Raw genomic sequence first — 23,936 nt, forward strand, 5'->3', positions numbered from 1 at the left:
CCCGGATTTATTGTGCATCTCGCTACATTTATTTTGCACTTGTTTCCGGGTGGTTGCGTCTGGTGGAGGGTAAGGGAGTCCGGGAGTGTGTTTTTTTGTCTCTCCTCCTCCGCTTCTTTCCTTCTCTCTTTTAGGGACGTTTCTGGGCGACAGGCACGCTGCTAGTGGGTTAGGCCGTAGCCATTGCAGGGGTGCAGGGTGGTGGGGGGGGTTTGTTATTTTGCCTTTGTTTTGTTCCATGGCCCCTTCTTTCTTCTCTTTCTCTCTCTTTAGGGTATTCCTCTGGGCGACAGGCACGCTGCTAGTGGGGTAGGCCGTAGCCATTGCAGGGGTGCAGGGTGGGGGGTGCGGGGGAGGTTTGTTATTTTGCCTTTGTTGTGTTCTATGGCCCCTTTTCTTTTTTCTCGCAGGGTCCGGTAGCGATACTTTCGATCTCATCCTGCAGCATATGAGTGGGCGGGGTTTGGGGTGGGTGGTTATGATGATAGATAGGTAGCTTTGTTCTTCTCCCTGAGTGAACATACTGGCGCTTGCATTTTTACTGTTGGTCTATCTTGATCCATGACTGCCTTTTACCGCCTACCCGCATTTTTATACCTCCAGTGTGTAGCTCCGGATATCCTGTATCTTCTTCTTTATCTTGTTTTTGGGGGGGGGTTAAATATAAAATGAAACCTTAGGCATATCCTTGATCTCGAAATGTTTTCAATACATCGTCTATCCTCTACCGCTGCCGGACCCATGGGTTGTCGGCTGAAGAGCTGTGTTATTGGATTTTCTGATACGTTCTGCATACATGTGGTGACCGGCCCCTGTCGATGCAGGGCTACTTCTGTATTTTGTGTTGAACGATATAATAAAGGTTTAAAAAAACAAACAAAAAAAAAAAACTGCCATTTTCTGTGTCATATCCTAATATATAGTAAGGTGAGGCAATATGCAGCCTGTTTTTAGGATTATGTGGATAACTTTCAATCCTATTTACTTGCTGTTATGACACTGTGAATGCTTATGTGCTCGTAGATAAAGGTGTTGATAAAAAAACGTCAAGCTGATCAATCAGGGTTTTATTTGCATAGTATAGATGTCCTATTTTGAAGTGAGGTACTTGATTTAAATTTGGAATACAATCAATCTGGAAGCTAAACAGCTTTCCAGTTATCGGACAGTTTTTTGGCACTGCGATCAAATACCATTGGTATATGATCACAGTGAAGGAGGACGGACGCGGTGATCATATGACGCCGAAGTACGCAGTGAAGTAGGATGGACGCGGTGATCAGATGATGCCAAAAAACACCGTCCGATAACTAGAAAGCTGTTTAGCTTCTAGATTGAGTGTATTTAGAATTTAAATCAAGTACCTCAGTGAACATTAAATAGTAAAAGGAATAGATGAAAACCTTTCAAAACCCATACAACATTGTTCCAATACACGACCCTCTAATGGTTTCTTATTTACGAGGAAGGATGACAAGCATGTCTTTTCTACCTCTGACCCCACCACCACTATCTCCGATTGTTCTGGCAGCCTAGAGTGGTCAAAGTATCAAAGGTTGAAGTAAGATAAAGCAGAATTTGACAATGATGAAAGTAATTTCCAAAGTAGATATCCAAAAGGGAGACTGTTGGTGCTCAAGGTTCTTGTCAAGAAAACCTGTTTCTCTGTTCCACCCCTATCACAGCTGGGAACCAGTTTGTGTTTAAGCTTAAGGCTGGAACTCATTTAAGAAGCTTATCACAGGGCTAGTGCTCTGCTCCTGAATTACTTTATGAATAAATAGTTAAAATACCTAAAAGCGCCTCCCCTACGCCCATGTCATTGAAGAATATCTCTTCCCTCCTAGCACTAAACCACTACACCTTTGCTATCATGTCTGTGGAAAAAATGGACTTTACTTCATATGACATGATGCATCATCATGAGTATATCAAGTGTAAATAGAAGCTGTTGGTTAAAAACAAAAAGACTGTCTTTTACCGGAGAAGGTTTAATAGCTGTAAACTGAATGTTTTTGTATCCACAGTTCCTGCACATCAGGATGAACTTGCTGATGTCTTGGATCCACAGTTCTACACTGGGTATCAGACTGAGCTTTTTGGCAAGGCGCTTCTCGGACCACAGCCACGCCTTATTCACAAGTTTGATTTCTCCCGGATTGGTGGCCTTACTGTTGTGGGTCACAGGATGAAGAAACACTACTTGTCGCATTCATTGCAAGACCTGAAGCAACATCTACATTCCGATACAAAAATCCAGCAAGCTTTTTCTACTCTGACCACTTTTCTTGCGGTGAGAGCCCTTCCGCCATTGTATTATTGTAAACTCTGTAATGTAACCGTCTGATGTTAAGTCCTCCCATAGATTGTTTATTTGTTTCACAATCCTTCACAAAGTTGTGTCATGAGACGCCAGAAATAAGACTGGAATTTAGAATTTATGATAAACACTCACCACTTTTTAAGATTATAGCAACAACTGTTTATGATCTGCTTACTCTGCATCCACCTATCTTGGGTCAGTGGTTCATATCTTCACAGTTAAGTGTGGAATGCATCTGTCTTAAAGCTCTCCTTCACCCTGAGTTGTTTCTTCCTCCAGGACTCGCTCAGAGATATCCAGGAGTTTTGCTTGAACCATGCCTGGCTGACTGAGATCCACATCTTCGTTCACTCGTGGAGTCATGCGCAGAAAGAAGCCATGCACGGCTGGGCATCCAGGCAGTATGAGGAACACATTAACCAACTACAGGTCTGGATAAGAAGAGTGAAGAATGTGAGGAAGTCCTTCCTCACACAGAACAGACTGCTGTCAGTGATATGCAGCTGCATCAATGATGACATTGGTATGTTACTGAGATATACAGATGCATACATACACACACACACTTTCACACACACACACACACGTGCGCATGACTATACACAAAGAAGGAGAGGGAGAGAACAGGAGGGGAACAGAGAAAGTAATTTAGACAAGGATAATCGCAATAGGCAGGGGCACACACAGCAAAATGCAAAGATGCAAAACAGATGTGGCAAATAAACAGTACATCTTGCACAAATTCAGCGATAAATATATGTCATAAACTAGTGTTTCTGCTAAATTATCAGACCTAAGAGGGGTTTGCAGTTGAATTTGATGTACTCTGAAAAAACACAAGCTTCTTCATTATTACTTCATGGTTTAAATTGTATACCTGCAGGAATAAAGCAATTTTACATTTAGAAATAGTTGTTTCCAAAAACAAACTGCAATAATCACTTAGCCTACTATACTTGGTATAGGTCTTCAAACATTTTAACTGAGTCATGACACGTATTATACGTTTTCTTCTTATGATTTTAATTAATTTAATATTCAGTTTCCTATTTTTGTAAGAGTTGAGTCTTTAACATTTCTGAGTAATAGACCTATTAAGACACATGATACCTAAAGATTGAAATAGCGATTTCAAATATTAGTCACATTAAGCAATTTTCTAGTCAAGCTGCCTTAGCTGATGAGGATAACAATTATTGGATAAGAGGCTGACTTCTCTCAGTGTGAGGCGGCTACAATCAAAGTTCCTAAACCTGAAGGATGATTAGAGCTACCAACATTGAGCTGCTATGAGGTGGATGAGACACTAGCAGGTCTTTAAGAATTATAGTACGGTTGCGATGGCTCCAGGACCAGCTCAGTAGTAAGCCAAGACTCTGTGTATTCAGATGTCTAGGATGCCACCATCCGGAGAACTCTGGATGGCCGATATTGGAGAAAATGATGTTATCGTGTTGCAAATTGGAAGTGGGTGGTGCCATTCCTCAGCTGGTGCAGCACATAAGTAATGGATCAAACTAATGTAGCCAACCCTTCATATCCACAGGTACTTTTTATGAGTAGCATTCTATTCCATACATCTTCATTTCCTCTGTGATGTTACCGAAGAGGATCAGTCAAATGTAAATCTGGCTTCTCCATAAAAGGGTCAATCCCTGCTGCAAATGTTTATATCAGTACATCTAGAGCTACTACTTTGTCAACATTTACAATGTCCGCAACACATGGTTATTCCACTACAGGTGACATTATGCTTTCATCCAAAGGCAACGCAAGCCCTGGTGCTATCAGAGGAGTCCTTGGTGAGCTGACAATAATTTTATGCTCAGACATGATATGCTGCTGAGAGGTAACGCTCTTGGGTGTCGTACCAGACCATTAAGTATGGCGCTATATCCCATCAAACATGTGGGGAGCGCATGATACACACTCCACCCCAAGTCACACTGTGATTACTGGATACCAGATCCAACCTGTGATTAACCATTTAACTTAGCTCAGAATTCATCAAATAATGTTCATAATGTTTGTCAAAGTTTCTTCATCTCATTTGCCCAATCCACATATATAACGTGCTGTATTTTGGAAGCTTCCATATTCACGCACACCCCACAGGTTTGTATTGATTAAAGTGCATTCAGGGCTTAGCACAGCCCATTTCCGCACGCAATCCGCAAAGTTTGTTGAAAATGGACCACAGAAAAACGGACTACATTGTGTGAAACACGGTGTGCATACCACCTCTTTCATTGTTACTATATCCCCTCAGACATGACCTTAAACCGATGGCTTGTTAACCAATGTGTTTGGAAATTGTGCCATAAAATGAATTGTTTTCTCTTTTTTTTTAATTAATATTTCTTTTTATTAATCATAAAACAAAGAAACAAACATAACAATTGCATTGGGAATACATCAGCATTATCACTGCAGTGCTCGGAGCAGAGGTCGTCTCGCAAACAGGACATAAAACAGAATAGTAAAAACTTGGAATCAAGGGGAATCCAGAGTGACAAATCAGTTCGCCTGGCTGGGGGAACACAAATATCTCCCCTGTACACATTCCACGGCCCCCATATTTTTATCCACTACTCAGGGCAGCCCCTCGCAACATACACAGCACGCTCTCTGAACATACACCCGTCCAAGTCTTGGGCCCACTTGGCGCGTTGCGGCGATTGGGTGGCTCCCCATAGGTGTGCTATATTGCGCTTGGCAATCATACAGGCCAGCGTAACCCATCGCTTCAAATATTGATTAAGATCCGTGGGTTCCCAAACATTTAAGAGACATCTGCGCGCCTCCAATCTCACCTCACAACCCTGGACATCTCGCAGAGTCTCATGTATGGCGCGCCAATAGGTTTGAACTCTATCGCAGTGCCACAGTATGTGTAGAAACGTCGCAACATCTCCACAGCCTCTCTTGCATTCCCCATTTGTACTCCATCCCATCCTCACCAGCCCCGGACCAGTAACATAAGACCTATGTAGAATCTTCAATTGCACCAGACGCAACCTCATCTGTATCGCTACTACCTTGGGGGAAGACACAGCCTCAACCCAGTCCTCATCATCCAACTCTAATCCATCGCCTACCCACGCCTCCCTAATAGACCTCAGTGGGTCTTCCATGTGATTGATCAACTTTCGGTAAATCAAGGAGATAGTTTTTTCGGGTAGATGCCCATCCAGTACACGATCTTCAAGGGGGAGGCCACGGGGAGAGTGTCTCCCGGCACGACATGAGATAGAAGGGCATGCCTGACCTGCAGGTAGCGGAAGTGCTCTTTATTATGAAGGTGGTGACTCTGCTGAAGTGCCCCGAAGGTCAGTATTTCCCCCCTCTCCCAGACATTCTTTATCTGACTGATTCCAATCAACTCCCACCTGTCAAAGCCTTTGGTGGTCCACAGATTGCCCAACTTGGCGGAGCTAAAGAGAGGGGTCGCAAGAGTCAATCTCCCTTCCCATCCCAGATGCCTATTAGCCGAATGTCAAACCCTTACTGTATGTGAGGTGGGACCCGCAAGAGAAAACCGCCCCGGCCGATTATACAGGGCCCGAAGGAAATCCCCCCCGGGGGACTGACTACGATCCATAGCATATCCAGGGTCTCCCGGCAGGCCGTAGACTATCTGATTAATAGCTGCCAACTGGGGGGCCCAATAATATTTCCTTAAATCGGGGAGCCCAATACCACCATCATGCCAGGCCAAGGTGAGTTTGGTATAGGCAATACGGGGTCTACCATCCCAGAGGAGCAACCCCTGGAGCGCCTCAACCTCTTTGAAGTACTTGGCAGGCACTGGGTCCATAGCATTTTGGAGAACGTATAAAAATCGCGGAAGAGCCAACATTTTAAAGAGTACCGCTCTGCCCAGAAGTGACAAAGGCAGCGTCCTCCAACGCTCAACATCAGCACGCAGTCAAATTCTCAACGTATCTTGTCTTGGCGTCCAAAGCAATGTAGATTCCCAGATATACAAAACCCTTAGTAGCAATTTGGAGAGGGCAGTTCTGCGGGACCACCAGCGGATCCCCGGATAGTACCAACAATACGGACTTAGCCCAATTAATAGCAAAGCCTGAGAACTCACCAAACACTCTGAGAATGTCAAGAAAAACATCTAGCGAGGACCTAGATGAGGTGAGATAGAGAAGCACATCATCAGCATAAAGAGAGATCTTATCCTCCCAATCAGGGGACCACCACAGCCCATGCACCGTCCTGTCCCATCTAATCCAAGCCGCCAAGGGCTCCAGTGCCAACGCGAACAGAAGGGGCGACAGTGGACATCCCTGTCGCGTCCCCCTCTCCAATTCAAAGTCACCGGATTGACAATTATTGACAACCACGCGAGCCAAAGGGGCAGTATAAAGCAAAGCACCCATCCGATAAACTCGGGCCCGAAGCCTAGCTTCTCCAACACGGCGAAGAGATAAGACCATTCAATCCGGTCAAAGGCCATGGTGGCATCAAGAGACACCAACATGGCGCAAGTCACGAGCCTTACCCAGAACGCCATGCAAACGTCGAAGATTAAGTGCAGTGTTACGGCGTGGCATGAAGCCCGACTGATCCGGGTGCACCAAGGTGGAAATCACCTTGACCAGCCTGATCGCCAGTAGCTTGGCCAATATCTTGGGCTCTACGTTGAGCAAGGAGATAGGTCTATAAGAAGAGGGGGAGGCACGGGGCTTACCTGGCTTGTGAATCACAACAATATTAGCAATACGCTGATCATAAGGGAGGATTCCGACCTCCTTACTTTTAACAAACATGGCTCTGAGATGCGGCGCAATTTTATGAGCATTCAATTTATAGAGCTCAATGGGAATACCATTGGGGCCTGTCGCCTTCCCTGAGCTGATGCACCTAATAGCTCCCCCAATTTCGTCATCCGTAATAGTGGAATCCATATATTTCCGGTCATCATCGGACAACTTAGGCATAATAATATCTCTAATCATCTCAGCATGTTCAGAGCCGTTATGTATATCCGACGAAGAATAGACATTTTTATAGTAACAACCGAAGGAATCCGCGATCAACTGAGGGTCTGTTAGAGGCTCAGGACCACCACTGTCAAGCTCAGGGACTAACCGAGAAGCACGATCCCCTCGCTCCAGCCACGCTATAAGCTTACCAGCCCTGTCACCATGTTCATAGATCCTACTCTGGACCTCATTATGTTGCGTTACAGCCGACTCCCTAGACAGCCTGTGATACTCATCTTGTTTGAGGCGCAGCTGATGCCGGTTCTCAGCAGTCGCATCACCGGCGACTCGTTCTTCCAAGCGGGCCATCTCAGCCTCAGCCGCATTGATTTCCGCCAAACGTCTCCTTTTCTTGCCCGCGATGAGAGACAACGCCTCTCCACGCAAGACCACTTTATAGGCCTCCCACAACGTCTGGGCCGAATCCACCGACCCCTGATTATGCTGAAAATAGCGTTCGGAAGCACCACATAGTTCTTTCTTAATAACTAGGTCTCGAAGATGCCAGGCATTGATGGGTGCAATTCTACCTACCGTAGGCTGTCCCATCTCTACTCGAACCCAAACTGGGGAATAATCGGAGATACCCCTACCCAGATGACGTGCCTCCCTGACCGTGTCAGCCATAGCAGCGGGCAATAGGATGTAATCAAGCTGTGACATAGAGCCGTGTGCCGCTGAGAGATGCGTATAACTCCTAAGGGGGGGGCGTGGCTTGCCGCTTGAAGATGGTGGTCGCAGCTTGAGCGAGCTCCGGCCGGCCCGCTACTTCTCCTGTGATTATCCTGCCTCTGCCCTGCTTTCAGGCGCCCGTTGCCAGTGTACGGGGTCTGGGGCTGCCTGTCGGCGATCCGGTGCCCTGAGCGGAGCTCCCAGAGCCGGGGACGCGACGCGAGCCGACGTGCCATCTGGAGGCCTGCACCAGTGAGGTGGAGCCGGGGACCTAGAGTTTCGCGCCCCCGGACCTGGACACCTACCGGGCGGCCTGGGGTCGCGGACGACAACCGGCGACCGGGACCCGCCGGAGGCGCCCGCTGCCGAGCGCTCACCTGTACCCCTGCCTGGGTTTAGGAGGGCCATCGCTGGCCCCAATTCTGCGGAGAGTGGCGCGCTGACCGAGGAGGCCTTGACACAGCGCCAGCCATTGTGGGCGGCCTGGGCGCCCAGCGGGATCCCCGGCCTCGCGTGTGCGAGCGGCTGACCTGCGGTGCGGGCTGCTCGGCCTCTGCCGCCCGCGCAGGCCGGCTTGGCGGCAAAACCGCAGGGACCTGGTCGGACGGACGCGGTGGTGCGGGGGCGGCGGCAGCTGGTGGGACCCCCCCCCGGAGAACTGATCGGACCAGCGCTGGTGCTGGCGGGGGCTCTCAGATCCGCGGCCTACCCCCAGGAGGGGGCATTTGCTGGTTGGTGACGTTCCCCCCACTCCTCCTGCCTGCCTTACTCGGTAGATGCTCCGGGGCTCCGACACTGGGGGGGGCCACTGAGGTATCTCGACCGGGAACGCTCTGCTGGGAGCTGTAGACCTGGGGGCTGATCTACTGGGGAATCCTCTGCACTGGGAGCCTTAACTCCCGGGACTGGTGCTGGCTGACTATATACTGGGACTGGCCCCCCTTTTGCTTTGCTTTGAGACACGGCTTGCCCGCCTGGAGGGGATACACATGCTTTGATCGCCTGAACCCCTGGCTGAAAAGTGCTGGGCTGCGGCGAGGAACTACCGGGATTCCTTCTACGCACTCTGTGCCCTCCGGGAGGAGGGGAGTAGTGGGGCCTTGTGAACCATGGGGCGCCCTCGGAAGCCCCCGACGGACGTGGAGGAGGGGGCGGCGAGCAGCCAGAGCTCTGCCGTGAGTGAGGGGCCGCCGTCGGGCCTGCCTCAAGGCCAACTGGAGCAGATTCTACAGGCCATCGCGGACACCAGGGAGGCCCTGCGTCTGGATATCGGCCAAGTGTCCACGGGCCTGGGACTTTTGAGAGCGGACCACGGCAAGCTAGCGGACCGGGTCAAGCAGACTGAAGGCCGTCTGGACGCGCTGGAACCGACGACCAAGGCGAACGAGGTTGCCATAGGGGAGCTGCAGCGCAGGGTACACCTCCTGGAGCAGAGAGCGGAGGACGCGGAAGGGCGCAATCGCCGCAACAACATCCGCGTGGTTGGCCTGCCGGAGAAAATCGAGGGGACTGACATGGTAGGCTACCTGGAGCCCTGGCTGCGCAGCGTGGTGGCGCCGGAGGGCCTGACCCAGTTTTACACGTTGGAGCGCGCCCATCGGGTGCCAGCTCGACCCCCAGCGGAGGGCAGGCCACCACGCCCAGTGGTAGCGTGCTTGTTGCACTTCAGGGACCGTGATCTTATCCTGCAGAGGGCGAGAGCACTGGGGCCCTACCGGGTGGACAACGCTCAGGTCTCTATTTACCCGGATTACTCCCTAGAGGTGCAGAGGCAACGCTCCACATTTCTGGCAGTCAAGAGAGCATTACGGGAGGAGGGCATCCGCTACTCGCTTCTGTTTCCTGCGCGTCTGAGGATTATGATGGATGGTAAATCTTCTTTCTATGACTCTCCAGATGAAGTGTGGGACTGGTTGGAGCTCTATAAAGCTGGGACGGATGGTCCCCCTGCATCTGACGAACAACGGAGGAAGCCGCAACAATCCAGGCGATCCCGGAGACCCAGGAGGAGACCGCCGAAGGCTGGAACACCTTCTGTCTCGCAAACCGAGTTAGAACGCAGGGAGGCCCTTCAGGCGGTTTCAAACATCTCCAAGGCGGTGGCGGTGCTCTCTGCAGCGGAGACGGGCTCCAAAATGGGCTCGGAGGAAGCAGTGTCGGAGGAATCGAGTGTTGGTGATAAGGGACTACCTTCGGTCACGCCTGGGACGGCTGATGATTTATTGGATGAGTGACCTTCGGGACCTGTCCTGCTGGTATCGTATTTGCTGTGGGACAATTGGGTTGGAACTGGGGCGGAGGCACGTGGCTGGGAGTGTTGGGTTGTTACGGGGTGCTGGGGGGATTCCCTCCCGCTGCTGGCGATCTAGACCACTACGGTAGCGGGGATATGGGGCATCGAGGACACGATAGGGAGGGCTGGCCAGGGGACACGGTTCGCTCACGCCCTGTTGGAGGTAGCGACAAGCCGCCCCTCCTCCTCACACCTATTGTGGGACTCTGGTAGTTACCGGAGACGTTTCAACTGAGGTTATTGACATTTGGATGGGACTCTGCTGTTTAGGGCCTGTTCTGGGGATGGGTGGGTCAGGGGGTTGTTGGGTGATGTTCTGGGGTTGGATTGGGGGTGATGTCAGTGTGTCCAGACTCTGGGTTATCGACGGAGCTACTTTCACTGTTGTGAATGGGGGCCATACCTGACCTCAAATGTGTGACCTGGAATGTACGGGGACTGAACTCCATGCTGAAACGCCACAAGGTGCATGCCTATCTTGTCCGTAGGGGGGTACACATAGCCTTTCTGCAAGAGACGCATGTTGACCACTGCGAAGGGCGGGCTTTACAGCGCAGGTGGCGGGGTCAGCTGTTTCACACGAGCTACTCGGCATTTGCGAGAGGGGTCCTGATCTGGGTGCGGGCGGGGGTCCCCTTTCAGCCGCTGCAGACGGTGCTTGACCCTGAGGGGAGGTTCGTGGCTGTACAGGGCCGATTGGACGGGAGGGATGTCACACTCTGTTGTATATACGCCCCCAATGTAGACCAACCTGCCTTTTTTGCGCGTCTTTCAGGGAAGCTGGCGTCTGTATTAGCCAATGCAGTCATATTAGGGGGGGACTTTAATTCGGTCCTTGATGTGGGGATGGACAGGTCTCACCCTCCACTGGCGCAGGCAGCGGCGCACAGGCTAGCGCAGAGTAGGCGAGCATGGCAGAGTGGCTGGGGCCTGGTTGATGCGTGGCGTACCCAACACCCAACGGAGAAAGACTTCTCGTTCTATTCCCCTCCGCACGAGCTTCATGTTCGCCTTGACAGCATTCTCTGCACGCCAGATGTTCAGTGCCTGGTCCGTCATAGTGAGTACCTGACCAAGACAATTTCTGACCATAACCCTTGTCTGGTAACGTTCCACTGGACGCGGCAACGCCAAGCTATACCGACGTGGCGATTGAACCCGCTGGCGCTTGAGGACCCGGTATTTCGAACAGAAGTAGGTATCGGGGTGGAGGGCTACTTTGGCGATAACGCGGGCACGGCTTCTAGTAGAGCGCTGGAATGGGACGCTTTTAAGGCGGTGGTTCGGGGTCTATGCATATCGGCCACGGCGGGAGTCCGGAAAACTCTCTTGCGGGACCTCACGAAGAGCGAGGATCGCTTGCGTGAGGAGGAGAGGCGCTTCCACGCAGCCCCGGAAGCTCGCGAGGCGGTTTCATCGGCGCGGGAGGCCGTGGCGGCAGTGTTGGAAAAGCTGCGCTGCTTTGATTATAAAGAGTTCCTGATTCGAGCTCATGCTGAGCGCGACAAAGTGGGTTCGCTCCTGGCTTGGCTGGCCTCTCCAGGAACTCGTGGCACCCCGATTGTGGCTATCGCTACACCGGAAGGGACTGAGGTTTACTCCCAATCGGAGATTAATGACCAGTTTTTCACATACTACGCGCGCCTTTATAAGAGTGCGACACCGTGTATGCTAGGGGACTTGGACGAGTTCCTCCGGGTGGCGCAGCTCCCCCGACTAGACCCTGACCATGTGGCCACACTGGGCGGTGACATCTCTGAAGGTGAGATTCGGGTGGCCATTAAACAGATGGCTCGCCGGAAGACTCCCGGTACAGATGGGATACCGATCGAGTTTTATGCAGCTTATGCTGACGTGTTGGTGCCGCGCTTGCTTGTGGTGTACCGAGAGGCGTGGGACACGGGGACTCTCCCCTCGTCGACCCGGGAAGCTTTGGTGATTCCCTTACTGAAGCGGGACGGCGACGCCACCTCACGCTCGGCCTACAGACCCTTGTCCATGCTCACAACGGACTATAAAATATTGAGCAGGGTTCTTGCGACGCGATTGCTGCCCCACATGCGAGCATTGGTACACCGGGACCAGGCAGGGTTTATCCCCCAGCGCACTACCGCTACCTGTGTGCGACGACTGCTTCGGGTCATGGAGGGCTATGTTGACGGCCTGCCAGGACCCGCTGTTCTGTCAACTGATATTGAGAAAGCATTTGACAGCGTCGAATGGCCGTACTTGCTTCGCGTACTGGAGACCTTCGGCCTGGGTGAGCGATATGTGAAATGGACCTCCTTGCTCTATGCTGCGGCCACAGCCCGAGTCAAAACTGGGGCCACTATTTCGGCCCCTTACAGGGTAGAACGTGGAACTAGACAGGGCTGTTCCTTGTCCCCTCTCCTGTTTGCGTTAGCTATAGAGCCATTGGCAGCTCACGCCCGTCTGGGTCAGGCATATGAGGGCTTACAGCTAAGAGGCGACACGCACTATATCTCCCTTTACGCTGACGATTGCCTACTGTTTCTGGCCGATGCGGACGCCGCCCTACGCGGGGCTAGACGCCTGTTATCGGATTTCGGCCACCTTTCGGGACTAAGGGTCAATTGGAAGAAGTCATGCCTCTTCCCGCTAGGGTCAGGAGCGGACGACTCCCAACCAGAGGATGAGCTGCGGTGGGAATTTCACTGCCTCCCTTATCTGGGTACGCGTATATACCGGTCCCAATTGGACCTCTTGGAGGGTAACATCGAGAGAGCGATCCGGAACCTGCGAGGCTGTATGGGGTTTTGGCGGACGCTACCGCTGGCGATCGCGGGGCGAGTGGCGTTACTCAAAATGGTGGCGCTGCCCCGCCTCTTATATTTGTTTCGCACTCTACCAGTCTGGATCCCGGCTTCCGTGTTCGCCAGATTGCGATCCTTGGTCACCGAGTTCCTTTGGGGTGCGGGCAGGAGGCGAGTAGCGCTGACCACACTGATGCGCCCTAGGTCGGACGGGGGACTAGCCGCCCCTGACTTTGAATGGTACTACTTAGCGGCCCAGCTGCAATGGCTTACTCAGGAAGTGGCTCTTGAATTCAGAGGCCCGGAGGGGGCTGCAGGCGGCTTCCTTCCGAGACATGTCATGTCCTTCGTTATACTGGCCCAGAAGCTGGACCTTTCCCTACTCTCCAGCGAGGAACGGACGATCCGCAATTGCTGGCTGCGATGCCATAGACGAGCCGGCGTCGCTCGCCCATATGCCCCGGAAATCCCACTGGGGATGTGCACTGCCTTCCCGCATGGAGGGGATTGGTCAGCTTTGGCGACCTGGGAGGACCTAGGCCTGCAAATGGTCGGTGATCTGTACAAGGAGGGATCGCTGCTGTCATTCCAGGAGCTGCGTGATGTCTACGACCTCCCGAGGGGGGATTACCTGTTGCACGCCTCGCTCGTGGCTAGCATCCAGCGCCACTGGAGGAAGGGCCTCTCTGAACCGCCCACGTCTGAGAGTTGTCAGTATGTGGTTATGGCGGCTGGTACTTACAAGGCCGTCACCTGTCTATACCGGAGGCTGTCGTCGGCGACGCTGCAGCCCCTGGACGGACTGAGAGCCAAATGGGAAGCGGATATTGGTCGACCGATTCCCGACACGACTTGGCCGCAGCTTTTGCGGCGTGCATGGAAAGGCACGAGGAATGCCAGGTTCCAGATGATCCAATTCTTCTCTCTTCACCGAGCTTACCTGACACCGGTCAAGATCTCGCAGTACTTTGAGGGCGCGCCTTCGCTCTGCCCTAGATGTGGAATGGAGGAGGCGGATTTCGCCCATATGTTCTGGGCGTGTGTGAAGCTGACCGATTACTGGGAGGCGGTGATGGCCTGCCTGAATGCTGTCACGGATCGGAATATTGGAGCAGATATGGGCGTGTGCTTGCTGTTGTGGTTCCCTCATACCCCCCGCACCCGCGTCACCAGCAAATTCATCGATTTGGGCCTGATATTGGCCAAACGGGAAATTACCATGCACTGGAAATCCAGCCAGGGCCCCAGCTACTTGCGCTGGCGATCTACACTGGAGAGGTGGGCTACGGCAGAGGGCGCACTGCAGCTGCGACAGGCCAGGCGACTAGATACTGACAGGGCACTGGACACAGCCAGAGCGTGGGAGGCCCTTGTGGCCGAGCTGCGACTCCCTGAGGGCGACCGGGAGGAGGATAGTGAGGCGCCGACGCCATAGGGGGCTGTAGGGGTGAGGTTCCCTGTTCCGGATACGACACACACCTGCCATGAATAAAGACAAAGTTTGCGAGGGTTCAGGCCCCCCACTGGGAAGCATCATCTACCTCCCCTTCAATTGCCCGGAAGGAGGGAGGGATTGTGGAGCATTCACTGTTGGACGGAGGACACTGGCACACTGACTAGGGGGGTGGGATCCAGGGAGGGACCGGTTGTGGGATTGTTTTTCTAAATGGTATGTTCTCAGAAAAGACTCATCTTCCTACACTCTTCAGTGTGCATGTAAACAATGACCAGTATCTTGAATGTCTTTCTCTGAAACGCCAATAAAAATTGTTTTTGCAAAAAAAATAACTCCTAAGTACAGGATTCAAGAGGCGCCAAACATCAACCAGACCCAAAGAGTCCGAGAACTCGGAAAGCCACTGACGCGCCGGAGGAAGCGATCTCTGCGGGACACGTTCCAAGCTGCCATCCAGAACAGTATTAAAGTCACCACCCAGGACCAAGAGACCAAGTGGGAGCGAGAGGAAAACATTAGCCAGATCCTTAAAAGTGTCAGATTGGAGGGCCGGGGGAACATAAACAGAAAGGAAAGTAGCAGCTTTACCCCCGATCCTCCCGGACACTCCCACATATCTGCCCTGCTGGTCCGACCATGTAGCCTGCACCTCAAACGGAAAAGCCTTCTTCACCAAAATCCCAACTCCCCGAGAGCCTGTCGTAAACCCTGCATGTGCGATCAATTTATAACCCCCTCTATGAAGGGCCATACAGCGATTGCCAACAAGATGAGTCTCCTGCAGAAGAACCACATCCGGCAAGTGATGCCTGATAAACTGACTGACCATGCCCCTCTTAATTTTGTCCCCAGACCATTCACATTCCAACTCAGCACCCGAATCCCCGATCCCTGATTGGAGCAAGATATTCACCCCACTCCCCCACGCACACTTACATCTGTAAACACCCAATGCAATTCAAAACGAAACTGAAACCAAAAAATAGCGAACAACCCCCCTCCCTCACTCAGAAGTCCTCCCCCCTCCCTGCACCCCTGCATCAGGACAACGCCCCAACCCCAACTCGCAGTGTGCCTGTCGCCCCGCCCAACAATGGTTACTAAAAGTAGGAAGAGGAGGTGCCTGCCGCGCAGCCCCCAACCCATCCCCCCAAAAGAATCGTCCCAAAGAACAAACTTTTTAGTCCAAATCAGTACAGTTACACGATAATAAAAGGCCATATCCTCCCCCACGCTCAAAAACCAAGCAAGCGCTCAAGACAGGAGTCTCTCATTCTGGGCCCTGCCGACCATCCTCAGTGTCCTGTCTCTGTTCTCCAGTGTCATCAGGTCTCACATTGTCTAACCAGTCCGACGCCATCTCCGCATTATCAAAAAACCAAGTTCGCTCATTCGCTTCAACTCGTAGCTTTGTAGGATATAGCATAGAGTACTTAATCCCTTTGTTTCTCAACCTCCGCTTGACTTGGAGGAAACTCTGACGCATCTTCTGTACAGCTTGCGTAAAGTCCGGAAAGAAGGACACGGTGACATTCTCATATCGTAGCGGGCCGTCCGTTCGCGAGGCCTGTAGAATGGCATCACGGTCCCGAAAGTTCAGAACCCTCGCGATCATGGGCCTAGCTGGCGCCCCCACCCTCGGCGGCCCGCCCGGCACTCTATGCGCCCTTTCCACCATGAAAAACTTGCTGAGTCCCTTAGGCTTCAGGTGGTTAAGGATCAGGTCTTCAACGAAGAGATCAGGCGTGCGCATTTCCGCATTTCCGGGTACACCCAAAATGCGAACGTTGTTGCGCCGATTACGACCCTCATAATCATCAAGCAGCCGTCGGGTCTCCTCCCGTGCCGCTTGTAAGGCCCGGACCTCTCGCAGGAGCTCAGCGATGTCATTTACCAGGCTCGATGTTTTGATGTCGAGAGATTTCACTTTTTCGCTAGTTTTAGCGTGGTCTGTGTGCAGAAGGTTAACGTCAATCTTAACCGAGTCCAATTTGGTGTCAAGCGCATCCATTCTAGTCACCATAGATGTCTCAATTCTGGTGACGACCTCCATTATGTCTTGCAAGGAAGGCTCGGAGCAGACACTTGGGGAGGTGGTCCCGGTTGCGGGAAGTTGTCTCTGGTCGCTAGGAGATCCCTTAGAGAACGTATATTTGTCCAGTTTATTGGACTAGACCGATCTCTGGACTCTGCCACCCCTGGTGGAGGGTTTCTCGGAGTCCAATCTCGCCGCCATGGAGGGTGATCAAAGAGGACTCAGGCAAACCAGTCAATTGTCATACTAGTTCACACCTCCAACAGTACTTCACACCTCTCCAACGCTCCAAGAACTGAGCCAAGGGTGGCTGATTCGTGCAGGGAAAGCCACCTAGAAGCGCCCTAGGGATGGTTCCAGGAGGGGGCACCACTTCCGGTAGACACTGCCGCTGTTGTCGCATTAGGTCCCGGCCACATCTGACACCAGAGTCCGCTGCCCAGGCGACGGCGAGGCCCAAAACTTCGGACGACAATTTGAGGGGGTAGAAGTGCGCCTTTCGAGTCGCAATTTCACCAGGGTGCAGCGATACTATTCTCCCATCGAACACGGTCCTCGGGTCTCAGGATATGTGGCAGGATAGACGAACGGAGGAACGGGTCTTACGGAGCTACACGATCACGAGGCCATCTTGGTCCCGTGCTAGGCTCCTCCCCTCTTTTTGTTTTTTTAAATGTGAGTTGGAGAGGAACTTTCGCTCAAATCCTTTTGGAGAGGGATGGGTCTTTTAATCTCAGTGTAATATAGATCTGGTGTTATTGTTTTGAAGACTAGCAGTTGGCTATAATTCAAACCCTAGTGAGAGCCCACATGCAGGTATACCCTTCAACCTAGTGAGAGACACTAAAATGAGGAGAAAGTGATGGATGAATGAAAAAGCTTGAGCGAGTAATTCCTAACCAGTGCCAATTCCTCTGGTTAACATTCCATTCCATTCCACTGTTCTAGGCTGTTTGTGAATGAACTAACCACGAATTGAAGTATTCTTTAGGGGTTCTGATGTTTTCTGATTGTGTATTTTCTGTCTCTTTTCTCATAGTGACTCTTTTGGTTTCCATAACCGAGGATATTCTGTCTCTACTGACTTCGGAGTGTCGCCACAGGACGACACTCATACTGGAAGAGCTTGGGAACGTGGTGAAGGTTCTGGAGACCATTAACACTGACATCCCTACAGTGTCTCAGTGTGCCAGAAAGGTATGGGAGCAGCACTACTTTACCACTTACTCAGGAGTACATTTTACTCAGCAGGAGTTTGAGCTTCATTGGTCAAATAATGCAAATAACATTATTGAACTATTGTAGAAATCAATTTGCATACAAATAATGGGACATGCAAATACAAGGTTTGTAATATTCAAAGATTAAATGTGATATGAATAGCTAGATGTGGATCTTTTAATGTTCACATATTTCCAAAGGTACCAATAAAAAAGGAGCGACAATGTCCTTTCCCTACATTTTCAGTTTTATGGTCTTTAGGAGTAATCTCCTCTAGTGGTTAACAGCGAACTGCATTTTCCCAACTCATTGTTTTCTTAACTTTTTCATATACCTCGTTTCTTTTGACCAAATCCACTTAGAATACTGAAGAATATAGAGATAAGTTTAGTGTTGGTGCACTACTTCACTCCATAGCATCTCACTTACATTCATCTCTAAAGCAGATTCATTCATTCTTATCCGACGAGCCCGGTAAATTTGAAACTCTGGTATATGATAGGTGAAGTCAGTCTCCAGGATCCCTCAATCACTGAACTCTCTTATTCCAGAGGATGACTCCTGTGCATCAGGCATATTTCTCAACAACCTGGGTAGAATGTAAAAGAAAAGAATCCATGGTTTGGTTGCTCTCAAGGGGTTATCATCCTGCCTAGTTATGCAGTGGCATGCCTCTTCCTCTTGTTGCAATATTTCACGTAATGCTAAGCATTTGCACTGCTTGTTTACGTCCTTGCCTAGTCTATTTATGTTTTGCGGGACATGTTTCGCTTGCTGCACCATCAAGTTACAATGTGTGCAATGCAATTGCAAAGTGTGCCTCATGTTTATGTGCTCCACCTCCATATACTGGGGTCAATATAAAACGTATTGACGTATTTTACCCTGTTTTACAGATGATTTTTTATCATCCCTAAATTACGTATATCTTCTCTGTTACACAGCTCGGTACCTGGTCCGTATCATATGAATACTACAAATATTAAGTCAATGGTTATACTTAAAGTCCATATGTGATTATAATTCTAGATATGAAATGTAATGGCATGTTGCTATTTTGTGAAACCTCATATAATCTTTCATTGATATAAAGATGACAAATTATGCAGTACGATTAATGGACTATTGGTGTCATAGATATGTTCTTTTCATAACATATTAAGAATGGCAATCTTCTTGACACTACGGAAGATGTACCCTACCGCATCTTTGGGGTGCCCAAGATGTCCGGCCCAGGATGCTGATTTTCTTCATATGTTATGGTCCTGTCCTGTGTTGTGCGGGTTCTGGTCGGAGGTTACTCATAGTCTATAATCACTAACGGAGCGCACACTTTTGGACACAATAGAGGCCGGTCTCCTGGGCCTTTTCCCGCTCCCTAAGAAAGCAAAGCTTCTACGCTGTTTTGCAGGATTAGCCCTGATGCTTGCAAAGAGATTGATTACATAGCGCTGGAAAGTCCGCGCAGCACCTCATGAAGGCAAATGTAGGGAGGAAGTTCTCTCGGGGCTGTAGCGGAGAGAGAGGTGCTGCAGTGCGAAGAGTATAGGGGGCTGAGAAAACGTCCAATATCCCTGTACTGGGCACAACTGATAGAACTTTTAAAGGCACACGCTGTGGAGTGGTCGGAGGGCTCTCAGACTACAAGGGAAGACTGTGATGGTGACACTTGATTACTACCTGTATGATGACCTGGTTTATGGGGAGTGTCCCCGTCATCCCTCCCCCTCCTCCTTTCTGCTTCCTCCTCCCTTTCCCCGTGCTTTCTCCCTAACGCTTCCCCCATGATTTCAGCGATGACTGCCACATGATACAAGTCACCTTTCAAGGTATGATGATACTGTAGCGGAAACCCTTTTCTTTGTTAAAGGGTTAGTTTCTGGGGTGGGTATATGTTGGGAGGGGACTTACGGGTACTGCTAACTATGACACTAAGCACAATGATACAGTTTAATGTCCTATAAATAGATCATATTCATGTCAATGTATTGTTTGCATACATGGTACTACATTGGTAATGTAACATACAAGGTACATGGCGTACATGATCGCGAATCTAAACACCATGTCATAAAAAGGTACAAAAATGTATAATCAATTGTATTACTATTCCTGAAACATCCGCAGTACTCAATAAAGTTTGGGTTTAAAAAAAAAAAAAAAGGAATGGCAATCTTTTAGGATAGTTTTACTAAGCCCTTCTTGTAAAAGTGGACTTCATCCTCGAAGATGCTGTTGTGTTTTAAAGTATTTTATACCATCATGCTTCAGTCATATACTATACATGTACTTGACAGAAAGTACTGCAACAACAATGGGTAATCTGATATTCCAAGAAAACTGGGTGCTCTTACAATTGTAAACAAACAATAATGCTTCCCTCAGATTCACTAAGCATGACATTTATTAACTTCAAGAGGAGAGGCAAGTTTTGCTTCTGATTGACAGTATGCCACTGGTTCTCAGCTTTTTGAGTACTCAAAATTGTGCTGCTCCTGACTGACACGACAACACAAGCCTGTGGCATCCTGTCAGTCAGAAACAGTGCAGCTTTGATCCCTATGGAGAATTTAACTGTAAATAATTTAATTTTACAACTCTGAAGCCACACTTAAAAGGAAGGGATTCAGTAATGAAAACCAACCGTGAATGTTTACTGCTACGTTTTGCTGTGCCAGGTTACTTGTCTACTTCATTAGAGGATATTGCCAACTATTTGTCCTGTTGAAGAACCTTTAGATAATTAATATTCGGGAGTTAAAACATCAACATTGTTTTGGCTGAACATAGATGGGGCTATTCACAGAGGTAACTTACAGTTGTGAGTAATTTGCACATGTAATTCACCTTACTCTTTTGAGTAGCATTACTACTTTTGGCTACTCACAAAATCCTATTGTATCCTATCTTACTTTATTATAAAGTTTAATAAACTTTTAAAAAAAAATCCCTACACCTTATCATAGGGAGATCTCCATCACAACTGTGGAGTCTCCCTATAGTAAACTATATTTAAAAGTAAGAAATGTATTTATCCAAACAAAATTAGCGCACATATGTTAATGTTAAATATTAAATTGAATTATTTTGACATATTTATTTTAAATGCAGAAAACTATATAAGAAATTCAGAACTATTAACTTAATTTTGAATTAAATCCTTAATTAATTAACATATAAAGAAAAACTATTTGCCTGAAGTTTGAATTGAAAAATAGATTTCCACCTCAGTTAAATAAATACATGTTTATTACGCATTAATGATGATTAAAAGTAAATTAAAAGTAAGTATAGTGTTTATAGTCTTAATTAAAAGTAATTTCAATAGAGTTTAATAAAGCATAATGTTACACTAATTTATAAATTCAGAAAATGTTGTTAAAATATTTTATAATTAATTGTTTTATTTTGAGATTTTTTAAATTATGTAATATTTATTTATATGTGTAACTATTTTAAATAATGTCATTGTATTTTATTTCTTATAGAGTTTTGTTTTAAGTCCCTATCTTCATTATTTCCTATGGGGGGGAGCTGTTGCAGTAGCCGTGGTTTGCCATGTCTGGTGTTGGACATACTCCAGCTCTAAGCTGGAGTAATTTACTACTGCTTTGGGTCCCTTTGTGGATGTAGTAACTTTAGAAGTGCAGTTGGCGAATAGCAATGGGTGGACACTTGTCCCTCCCTAACCCTCACTAAACCCCACCTTACTTCTTCTTAAACACCTCCCATTTAGCAATAAGAATGCCCCCTTTTCCAGCCAGGCCCCCATAGCTCTCCCACATTTACTATTAGGCAGTACATTTGTGAGGATCTCCCCATAGAAAGTGGAAGTGGAGATGCACACTCACATCTTTGCCATTTCCATTTTGTAGTACTTCAGTAGTCCTATTATCAGTGGCAGCTCCTCTGCTAAGACGGAGGAGCATCGCCCTACTGACAAAAGGAATAATAAAATGATAACACTAGTGTTCTTTTCATCTTATTATTCCTCTATACTTCAGTGACTCTCGGGTGGGGCAGAGTAGGAAGAGGAGTGGTTTTCACTCCTGAAATGCGCACGGCTGCTTCGCTGTCCCTCTTGGGCCGGCCAAGCGGTCATGCGCACTTTGCATTTTCCCCACCTAGCTGCATTGCACCGCCTAGTGAGGAACATGCAAACCTTCCCAGTCCCTGTCTGAGTGCCGATCCACAAAGCTCAGATCTATCCCAGCGCTGCATTGCAGCTTTGTGATTGGCTATGGGGTGGCAGGGAGGGCAGGTGCTTCCTGCTGCTGGCCGGGAGTGCCGGAAGATGTCGGAGGTACAGAGGACGAAGGAGAGGCGGCAGCCGTTTTAGGTAAGTGTTTTTTTGTTTGTTTCCTTTTTTCGTCCCTCTGCCTAACCACCTGGGTTTGTTAGAAGCCGCTACTGCCTATTGTAGTACTAAAGTACTACAAAATATACTTTGTGCTCTCTAGGACTTTTTGTACACACCCAAAGCATTGTTTGCCTTCCTACATTGTCTTTCTGTAAACATACAACCTTTTCTTCATTAGTCACTTGCACTGCCCTGTTGCATGGAGCACCTAAATGTTGATTAATGTTTGCCTGACTTGATGTATACTCAATGCACAGTATTCAATGTATGCTTTACTGGCTTAAACATTAATTTTTCTGTACTTTTTGGGTTAGCACAATTTGGCTTCCCTCTTGAAGATTTTACATTTTATATTTTGTGAATCTGAGGGAATCCTTGTTGTTTATCATAAAGTGAGCGAACTTCTGAGCATTCTCTGCTGAAGGTGCAGAACACAGAATAGTCCAGCCCATCCTGACCAACTCCATTTCTCTATCCATCCTCTTTTTGACGTGGCATTCTCCATCCATCCTCCTTTTTCAGCAGGACTTGAAGGTGATGTTGTTTTATGGGGCTGTGTAAGTTATTCTTGTAGAATAGGAAAGGAAATACTATTGGTGTGTTTGTGGCCTAGTTTGCCCCTTCCTTGAGAAACTGGCTGGATTTGTGCTTTTGGTGTGACGGGTGCATTCATTTTACAGCCATTAAAGATCTGTTCATGAGAGGGTTCTCTTCCTTACAGTGGGACTTATCCTTCATAATGCAGAGCACTCCCTTTTGATGTTAGGGCTCAGTGTGTAGTAATATTTTTAGCATGTGCTATATGCTCTTCCATTATCTTGACTACACTTATATTGTATGTTTAAACCAAAATCATTAAATATGGCTTAATTGTAGAGGCTATGGTAACATACACAGAATTTACTGAAAATACAATAATTTTTGTAGACAATATTTTTCCCATGATAAAAATGTACCACAATGTTCTGCTACTTGATATTGCGTCACGCCTCGTCAGGGGTAGTAAGCGCTATATAAATGAAATTACAATACAATACAATACAACTAGCTTGTTTGTATCTGTAAACCACACTATTTTGGCACCTCTTTGGGCCTGACACAGAATCAGTAAACATTGCAGTTGATCCATTCAGAGAGAAAGCTTTACCTCTGGACCGTTCTCTACGCCTCCACTGTGAGAATGTTTACATGCTGCAGTCTCTTAAACTCTAAAAGTCATTGTTAAAGGAAGATTTCTAGTTGTAATATTGTGTTAATGTCGTTCAGGCCTAGAGGCTGGTTCGGTTCATGCTCCAGCCTGTGCCACACATATCATAGTGACTAGCTCAAAAGTCAGAATTGTCTGCAGAACAGTCAGAATTTCCTCCTAGTTGGATATTTAACGTAAGGACACAGAGACCTTTGCCATCATAGTTGCCTCTTCCAGTGTAGGCCGAGGTGTCTGTGTAACCAACCTTTCTGGTCTCTGGTGACATCAGGCTTCAGATCAGAATTATAGGGCTAGATACACTCTCGCAAGCCATGGAACCCTTTTCTATCCAAAGCTCATTGTTAGTAGTACAGACACAAATCACTGCCCTGTGTTAGATCAACAACTAGGAAGAATCAAGGAGGGATATATTGCCTGCTGCTCAGGGAAGCCAGGCTTCTACTGAATGGGAGTGAGATCTGCATAATGAAACTAACCCCTCTCCTAAGCGTCCAACAGTGATAGTCCTTTTCCATCTCCCCCTCCCCTTCACACCCCTCACCTGTCCAAATTGGCAGCTTATTTCCTGTTCATTTTCATCTCTTCACCGGTC

At 48.6% G+C, this 23,936-nt stretch overlaps 1 protein-coding gene across 2 annotated transcripts in view; it reads left to right on the top strand.

Moving 5' to 3' along the window:
- DNHD1 (dynein heavy chain domain 1) overlaps nucleotides 1–23,936 on the top strand; it is a 659,975-nt gene that overhangs the window by 217,423 nt on the left and 418,616 nt on the right. For both annotated transcript variants that reach the window (XM_078658741.1, XM_078658742.1), the window contains exons 10-12: nucleotides 2,028–2,293; nucleotides 2,603–2,846; nucleotides 17,593–17,750. In XM_078658741.1, the coding sequence (XP_078514867.1) occupies nucleotides 2,028–2,293; nucleotides 2,603–2,846; nucleotides 17,593–17,750 (668 nt within the window). The remainder of the gene's footprint in view (nucleotides 1–2,027; nucleotides 2,294–2,602; nucleotides 2,847–17,592; nucleotides 17,751–23,936) is intronic.

The sequence above is a fragment of the Lissotriton helveticus genome, chromosome 8 (assembly GCF_964261635.1).
Source record: "Lissotriton helveticus chromosome 8, aLisHel1.1, whole genome shotgun sequence".
In the NCBI taxonomy this organism is placed as follows: Eukaryota; Metazoa; Chordata; class Amphibia; order Caudata; family Salamandridae; genus Lissotriton; species Lissotriton helveticus.